Here is a 9,323-nt window from a genome sequence, read left to right on the forward strand (position 1 = left end):
TGCCGTTTGATGGTCATGGCAAAGTCTCAGTACTTCTTCCCTCAATGAGGGGGGAATGTATAATCACCCACTATGCCAGAGGATTCCTGCCTCCACATTGAATGTGGGGGCAGTGTCTTGCGGGCCCCTCTGGAGGTCATCCATCCTGGTCCTGGCATACGGGTCCTGTTGTTGCTGAGCTCTGACTCTTGTAAATAGGTCCTCTGCTTGTCTGCCTGCTGCTAAAATCTCTGTCTGGTTCCCCCTCATAGACTGATCGAAGTTGTGAGGTTGTAATATAGTAGCCTGTACCTCCTGGGGGTGGTGGTGCCTGAATCAATTGAGAGAGGGCATCTGCCAAACAGTTCTGCACCCCAGGAACATAAGAAATAACAAAGTTGAAAAGGGAGAAAAACTGGCTCCATCTTATTTGGCGTGGGCTGAGGGATCTGGTGTTTTGGAGAAGTTGTAAATTCTTGTGATTGCTGCAAACTTTCACAAGAAGGGCTGCACCTTCTAGCCAGTGCCTCCACTCTTGGAATGCTGCTTTAATTGCCAGGAACTCCTTGTTAAAAACATCATAGTTTCTCTCTGCTGGTGAGAGCATGCGGGAGAAAAATGCACAAGGAAGCAATGTATTCTTTGCTTTGTTTGTATATGGCAATAACACTGACCCAATGGCAATATCGGAAGCATCTGAATGCATTATGAATTGCTTCATGGGATCAGGCTGCTTTAACAGGGGCTGGGATGCTAAGAGTTGCTTGAATTCTCGGAATGCTGCTTCCCCCCTCTCCCCCCAAATGAATTTTGATCCTTTCTTCAAAAGCTGTGTGAGGGGTCTAGCCCTGTCACTAAAGATTTTTATGAACCGTCTGTAAAAATTTCCCTTTGAAATTGCTTTCAATTCCTGAGAAAACTGAAGGCAAAAGGCATAGAAAGTACCATGACAAGAGAATCAAATACAAAACATAGCTGAATTCACTATTTTGGTGCAGGTTTTCCAATTCAACTCCATCATATAGTGTACTGGATTGCAAACGACAACATATCCATCATAAGCCATGACTATCCAGAAGGAGAAATCAGAATCCTTAAAGGAGACTAAGAGAAAGACTTGTGCAAAGCAGCCAAAGGAAGCGATATTTCTGGTGTCCATGAGTTAATTTAGAATGGGTTTGGGGACAATGAAATACAAAATGTTGGTGAACAGAATAGAAACAACATTAAAAGAAATTTTCAGAATCTCCACAATTTAGAAAGGACAAATTTGATATTCTTATTTCTCATGCTATAGACGATTGGATTGAACAGGGGTGGAAGAAGGGAATACAGAACAGTCAGCCCAAAATCTAAATAAGATGGGGTGTTAGAAGGAGTTCTCAAATAGGCAAAGCATCCAGTTAATAAAAACATAGACACTACTATAAGGTGGGGGATACAGGTTGATAAGGCTTTTTGCCTTCCTTGTACAGAAGGGATTCTGAGCACTGCCTTGAAGATCATGGCATAAGATACAATAATAAAAGTAAAACAACCTAGTCCTGCAATGCCACTGGCCACAATAACTCCAGCTTCAACTAGATTGAAGCCAGAGCAGGACAGCTTTAGCAATTGTGGGATTTCACAGAAGAATTGGTTGACAACATTAGAACACAAAACGGTTGAAAAAGTGCCAGTGGTATGCAACATTCCATAGAGAAGGCTGGTGACCCAAACCAGAATCATGATTTCAGTGCAGGCTTTCCAATTCATCACCATCTCATAGTGCAGTGGATTGCAAATGGCAACATATCGATCATATGCCATGACTGTGAGGAGGGAGATATCAGAAGCTTCGAAGGAGATAAACAGAAAGACTTGAGCAACACAGCCGAAGTAAGAGATGCGTCTTGTGTCCATGAGGGAATTAATCATGGATTTGGGGACAATGACTGAAACAATGCCCAGGTCTTGCACAGCCAAATGCATTAGAAAGAAGTACATGGGGCTGCGCAGTCGATTGTCAAAAGCTACCACAGTGATGATGAGAAGATTTGCTGTTGAATTTGCCAGGTATAATATGAAGAATAAGAAGAAATGTAGCAGGTGCAGGTGCCGGGTTTCTGAGAATTCCAGGAGCAGAAAGTAAGACAGAGTGGTTCGATTCTCCATGTTTAACTTATGACATACCTGCAAGGAAGCACAAATGAGAGACATTATTAGAGAAAACTGTGTATGGTGCCTTGACTGCACAAAAGTCGCAATACAAAGCTAGAAAGTAAGCATGTACTAAAAAGAGTTACAGTGATGCGTGAAGGTGGAGACTCTAATTGCGTAAGTGTGTATAACATGCACCTGCCCTCACTCACACACTCATAAAGGGAGACCGTGACAGGGACACACAGAGAGAGGCAGAATAGTTTCATGAAAAAATAGAGCTTTCCTTAATGATCTCTTACATGATTTACACCTTTTCCTTGAAACTCCAGCTTAGCTCATTTGTTGAAATGTAACGCTGAGTTTAATCAAAGGGGAAAGAAAAATATCCCCAGAGGTCAGAGTTTTTTTGTTCAGAACCGATACCCTTCTGCTCCAAAAGGCATCTGGCACGAATACCTAACTTCAGTAGTCCCTTCAGAGAGTGCCTGGGTATGAAAATTTCATTAGCTATGGGGAACAAAAATAATATGAAAATGGAACCAAGTTTGACCCTTTGCAGCTAACACAATGGCAGATGCAGGAAGAAGAAATTTGCCAAAAATAAGGTTGTCAGAGCCATGCATTTTTCCTGGGCATTACTTCTTTTAGTGAGAACAATTTTCATCACTCTGTCAAGGCCTCGTTTGCTCTTCCATAAAATATCTTGTTTAACCAAAAGGATTAAATATATTAAACTACATTATTTAAAAATAATTATTATTTATTTATTTATTTATGTATAAATAAAAATATATGAAAGATAAAATGAAATAATTCTCATCCTCTGTTTTGCTTCTTCCTGTTCCCTCACTTTTCCCCCCAGAAAGTCTGATCTGTATGAGCTATCCTTCTGCTCCAGGACTGAAATCTCATATGAAATGAGCAGGGAAACCCCACCTCTCTGGGTAACTTGCTCTTGCTTTGCTGCTCTCTTCTTTTCCGTCTTATTCATTGCTGACATCATTCAGAAACACAAAGAGGGATCGCCAGCTGTGGATTTCCCCCGTCACCTTCCCACCTTTTTTGCTTCTCCCAGAGAGCAGCCTCATTGATCCCTTGCAGCCAGATCCCCCTCTCAATTGAACTACAGCCCAACCGATGTGACACTGTCAGGGTCCACTTCCATATTGGTCTTGCACTATCAACCTAAAGAGGTGGTTGGGCATTATAGAAATTGAGTTCAAATCCTCCAGTACGTTGCCTTTCTAGACTTTGGAAGCATAAATTTCCTGGTTTACTAAGTTTCATTTTGCTGTCTTGAAAGAGCCGCCTTGTTTTATTAAATCATGTGGATCTAGAATAGGAAAAATAAGTGGCATACCAACACTTAATCTTTGCATTGGTTTTAGTCCCCAGCTCCAAGGGATCTATGGTTTCAGAAAACCAAGGAGCACATCGAGCAAAGCCAGCCAAAGAGTACTGGCAAAGCAGTTATGGATAGGAACCCCCAATCTTCCTTTCCTTCCAGCTGTTCGAGGATCCTTTAAATGCTGGCCTTTGAGGACCAGAATTCTGTGCACAAGTTCCAGAGAAAGGGGATTGTCCCATCATCCCTTCAGTGCAGAAACACGTTATTTATTTAAGTATTGATTGTCAAGAGAAGGGGCACCTGTTGAAAAATTGTGCATCTGAAAGCTGCAATGATCTTGTTGCAGCAAGAATCTGTTTCTTTTCTTTTTATTTTTTGGCTTCTATAGATGAATACTTAGTGAATCACGTCTTTGCATTTCGTAATTTCCCCTGCTGCTCTCCAAACTCCATGCTTTATCTTTGAGCAAATTAAATATGTTATTTCTGGAATGCATAAGCCTGGTTAATATCCTATGGCACAAAGATTCTAAGAATGAGAGTATAGAGGCCTTGGCCTTGACCGAGTGAGGGAAGATCCATTACCCAGGCAACAAACAGAGAAACGTGGTTTAAGCCCATATGAAGAAAGAGATTATGACAGGCACCCCCCTAAGTCACATGGAGCTAAAAGAGGGAGGAGGGGAAGCACATTCACACTTGCAAGATTCTGTTACAATAGCCCGTGTAATAAAAGTAGTTCTTGGACTATGCTGTATCTGTTACTGTATCTGGTCCACCTTGTAGGGCTGACATTTTGTGATTAGAGTACATTTGTAACAAGAAGTGTGAGGAATATGGAAAATACACTAATAAATCCTCTCTCCCAACACCTTTAGTTTTAAGGGAAGGTAGAGCTAGCTTTCTTCCTTCTCTCTGCAAGCTTTCCAAGCATGAGACGAAAAATCTCAGAGTGGAGTGTAACAACTATACTCTGTTTAACGACTACACTCTGATCTATGAGACAAAACTCACTGACCAAATAACTGTGTTTGTTTGGACCCATAACTAAGGAAGATGGCGACAGGTCCTCACTGATAGTTTTCAAGTAGAGGCTGGACAGCCATCTGGGAAAGATAATTTAATCTGGATCTGCAGAGTGAGCAAGGAATTGGATTCAATAGTCTAAATCACTACCCCCATTCTCGGACATGCTTTTTCAATTCTTGGTTGCTGCTCATACTTTTCTCACAGTTTATTTCTTATACTATTTTATTGCAATGTAATAACATACTGCCTTAATGGTGTCTTTAAAAGGGTCATTCCTTGTCAAACAATTGATTGATAAGTTTTGGACTAAGATGTTTGCTTTCTTGACTTTTTTCACAGGGATGATATAGTTTCCTCTCTCCCTCTCTCCCTTAAAAAAATTAAAATCTTCCCATCAAATAAGACCAAAGAGGGTTGTTTTTTTTGTCCCATAATTTTAAACTAAAAGATTAGATGGACGCACCATGCCATATCCATGATTTTTTAAAGATCAGCATCCCTTGAGTAATATTTAGCCTGGATTTTACATCTTTCTTGGATTTTATTTATTTATTGTATTTTATGATCAGGGATCAGTTCATCTACATTTCTACAACCTGTAAATATATATTCCTTAATGTTTCTATCAGCATGTGGGAGAGGTATCATCATTTAAAATACACATTACTTTTAATGTTTAGGATGGATAAAGAACCGCACCCCACACATGAATAGATTCTCATTATTTTGATCCATAATCTTTTTAATTTGAGTCCAAATTTCTGAAAATAACCCCCCTTTGTTTTCTCCCCTCCTCCATAACATCTTCTATTGCAGCAGAGCACTAGGTTATGTATCATTTCTTTAAACTCTCTTCCCAGTGTCAACACTGTACAATTGAGTCTAACAAGTAGTTGAGCCACACGTATTTAACTAAATGCCAGTTTATCCCAGAAAGCAGGATCTTCCTTTTCTGTTAAATGTTCAGTATACAAATCACTTACTACGGTTCTTCGTAGAATCTGTATATATTCCTTAGTCTCGTAAGTATAGGTGCTGTATTGGATAAATATTATCCAACTCTTGTTGGTTCATGTACAGATGTATCATCAGTGGGAAAGGTTAAATTTATATTCAGCAAGCCTATCAATAGTTCTGTCGTTTCCCTCAAGACTTAGTTACACAGCATAAGTCATTACAGTCAAAAGGAGTCAAAGAATTAAAATGAGTGTCTATGTTCTTGTTAATATAATTAGCAATTAGCAGCTTCTGTCATCCATGTTACTTATGGATTAAGTGAGAAATGTGCATGAAGCATGTTCTACAGCTTGTCTCATTACCTGGGGTTCTATTTTACATTTATCTTTTAAGAGATTTCATCCCTGTCAGCCTTTTGAGGTAGACCAGATCAGGAAAGACCCTCCTCAGGAAGACCAGATTTACAGTATACTTTATTGAGATAAGCTATAGTAGCTAAGTCTTGCAAGTCTGATTGTGCTTCTCCTTCCCACTCTGCCATGCCCCAGTGAATCAGGGAGGAGTCATCCTGAGGCTCATCTTAGTACTGTCTCCTTTCCCATGACTTAAGGAATGCTTCTCTCCTCTTTATTTACATAATGGTTTCTGAATATTAGCTTCAGGGCCATCTCCCTGGCTCACGTGAAAGCCATCTAAACTGCTGTCTATGTTGTCATAGCAGTGAGATCCATCAATTAGTTACACATAATGGGAATAACTACTTTAAATACTGATGGTTCTAGAAGTTGATGCTTTGATTTCTAACATGCTACTTCCTTTCTCGTCTGCTGATAGATGTTATTGTTGTTGTTGTTGCTGTTGTTAGATTTTTATCCTATATAAGGCTGGCTTTCATGCTTAAGGGAGGCCTAGAACTCACAGACTCCTGGTTTCTAGGCCAGCACCTTAATCTCTACACCAGACTGGCTCGCAGTAGTTCAAATGTTTAGGTGGCACCACTCTTTAAAGCTTGTTTGAGGGCCTTGTCACAATATTCTTTCAGCATTTCTAAAATTTCATTATTAAGTCTCCCTGGATCATTACCAGTAGCTGGGTTCATGCAATGGTGTCAAATTCTAAGTGGTAAGCTTGCTGGATGTGCTTTTTGTCGTGTGTGCATGTATGTTTGTGCTCATGCTTTTTCTGCAGGTTGGGCACTTGCCTCTCCAGTTATCAGTAAAGCTCTCCATGCTTTTGTGCATGTTTGGCCTGGGACAGGACAAGTATCGTCATTGCAGAGGTTCCTGGAGGAAGTGATTTTTCTGGACCCATTTCAGTCTGGTTTCAATCTAGGATACAGTATGGGACAACGCTGGTCACACTTGCTTATTTATTTCAAATTTCTATTACCGCCCACCTCTCCCAAAAGGGGGACTCTGTTGAAGAGCTTTGATGGGACTGGGATAAGGGTTGCCTGTTTTTATGCTTCTTGTTCTCTTGGCGATTTAGAATGTCAGCTGCAGGTTTTGGGAGCTGGTTATTTATGGTGATTCTCCTTTCTCCGTGGCTGGATAGTCAGTGTGGATGGTGGGAGGGGAGCAGTCATGTCCTTGGCCCCTCATCTGTGGAGTGCCTCAGGGCTCAACACTCTCTCCTCTCCTAATTTAATATGTACCTGAATACTTTGGGTGAGGTCATCCCTTGGTTTGGTGTCTGGTATCATCTCAACTCTGGGCCAACCAAATATTGCTCTCAATATCCTATCCCAGTACCTGGACACTGTAAATTTGTATGGGGAGAAACTAGTTCAGGCTCAATCCTGTGAATACCACTTGAAGGTGGACATTAGAGCTCCTTAGTTCTGGGGACATCTGTCATGGCCAGCTCTGACTTTGAGGAGCTGGTGGAGGACGAGGTCACTTCTGAGGGCCTTGTGCAACAGCAGCCTGCCTCAGAGAACACCAGGGAGACACTGGGGCTCATTTGTCTGCACAGTCTGTGGAGCAGCTGGAAGTAGCAGAAGAAGAGAGATCTCATCCATGACCTCTTCCCAGTCCTAAGGCATGTAGGGCTGAGTGAAGGGCAGAATAGAGGAGGTCTGCAGAGCTCCTTGTGAGGCAAGGGTGTTTCCACTGCTGATTGCTTGCACCTGCTAGGCTCTATTTTAGAGCCACCATGAGCAGGGAATCCTTAATTGGGAACAGCAGCTCCATTTACTGGAACCTCTGTCTATTGCACCCTGAACTCTTGCCTATGAAAACTCTCTGGTTTTGGACCTAGGCTGGCTGATGACATACGACAACTCCGCAACCTCTGGACTGTGCTGTGATGGAATTTGTCTTTGAAGAGGGAGAGGATGTGATGGACTACAGTAATGCAGCCGGCTCTCAGGAAGGAGAGAGAATGTTCCAAGGAGCGGGGTAGGACAAGAGACAACATAGCCCAGGTTATCTCCCTTAGAGTAGAGTGGATTTAGTCTGGCAAGATTTTGTTTATCCAGCATGATCAAATAAAGAACTGAAGTTTGGCTGGACTGATCCCTCCTCGGTCTTGGGCTAGGCTTAACATCAACCTTGCCAGACTGTGCCGTCTCCTTGTGAGGAGAACAAGAGGGCAATCTCTCTGACTCTCCTTGTCTGGAGAGGTTCCATTGGACCATCAGACTTGGCTGCAGGTGTGTCTCCGCTCTTCCAGAGTTGTCTTAGCTTGCCATTGCCTCACCCAGAAGTCCCCCTAAATCAAAGCTTTTAATTTGCGGTTCCAAGGTTGAGCTGCATTACTTTTTAAACATATATTATGGTTTCTCTCTCTTTTGTTTTATTATATATACACATCCTCAATTTACTGCATGTGTCTCTTCTGCTTCTCTTTCAACTGACATGAGTGAATTGCAAGAAAACACCACTTGTCAAATGGAGAAAGAAAGGAGGTGAGCACAGCACAGTCAAGTCTCTCCAAATATATCTTCAGAACAGAGATTTTATCAAAAATAGTGCATCCATCCCATATTATAAAACTAAGCATTGGTCACCCATGGACCGTGTGTATGTGTGTGTGCTCACACATCTGAACACATGTAATTTTTTTCCATTCAATCATATCCATTTCTTGGAGACTGCAAGGACAAGTCCCTGCAGTTTTTTTGGCAAGGTTCTTCCCCCCACCCCCAGAAGTGGTTTGCCATTCCTTCCTTCCTAGGACTGTGAAGGTGTGACTGGCCCAGGCTCACCCAGCTGGCTTTGTGCCTAAGGCAGGACTAGAACTCAGTCTCCCAGTTTCTACCCCAATGCCTTAAACACTGCATCAAACTGCCTCCCTTATGTATGTCTAGTATCTTTCAAAATGAGTCCTATGTCATGATGTCATCTTTCCTTTTGTTGTTTTATAGATGGCCGCCAGAAGGAACTGTTCTGAGATAGAAAAACCATTTTAGCTCTTTCCCAGCATTGCAGAAACTTCAATAAATGTTCTCTAAACTTTCAGAATATGAGTCATAATCAAAGATACATAGAAGTATGTTTGATCCTGGATGATGCCCACAGACAGAATAATTTTGTGTATCTGTACATTTTCTTGACAATGCAGGGAAATGCAGTATCTTTAACAAAAAAATTGAAGAATTACATCAGCCTCCACCAAAACTTTGTGGAATCATTCTCTTGTCCATACATATCTTTAGCATTGCCTCATTATTCCTTGTGGGATTATTTTCTAAAGGGTGATGACATTCTGTCTGGGTCTCATGAAGTTTGCAGCATGATTATGTAGATGATAATTGTGTGTATATTTACTTGGGCTCATAGGTTGCTCTAGTCAGACCAATTCGGTGTAGACATGAAATTAACCTTAGAATACAGATTTGGAAGAGGAGGTGTTAGATATAGGAAACT

The 9,323-nt window shown here is 41.4% G+C and overlaps 1 protein-coding gene across 1 annotated transcript; it reads right to left on the reverse strand.

Moving 5' to 3' along the window:
- Window positions 1-1,218: 1,218 nt before the first annotated feature.
- Window positions 1,219-2,133, reverse strand: LOC134497348 (olfactory receptor 14J1-like). The gene has a single exon (XM_063303010.1). It carries the CDS (start codon window positions 2,131-2,133, stop codon window positions 1,219-1,221), a length of 915 nt encoding a protein of 304 aa, XP_063159080.1.
- Between the last annotated feature and the right edge of the window lie 7,190 nt (window positions 2,134-9,323).

The sequence above is a fragment of the Candoia aspera genome, chromosome 4 (genome assembly GCF_035149785.1).
Source record: "Candoia aspera isolate rCanAsp1 chromosome 4, rCanAsp1.hap2, whole genome shotgun sequence".
Taxonomy (NCBI): Eukaryota; Metazoa; Chordata; class Lepidosauria; order Squamata; family Boidae; genus Candoia; species Candoia aspera.

Coding starts and splice junctions, on each gene's coding strand:
- LOC134497348 (XM_063303010.1), bottom strand. CDS start 2,133: ATGGAGAATCGAACCACTCTGTCTTACTTTCTGCTCCTGGAATTCTCA.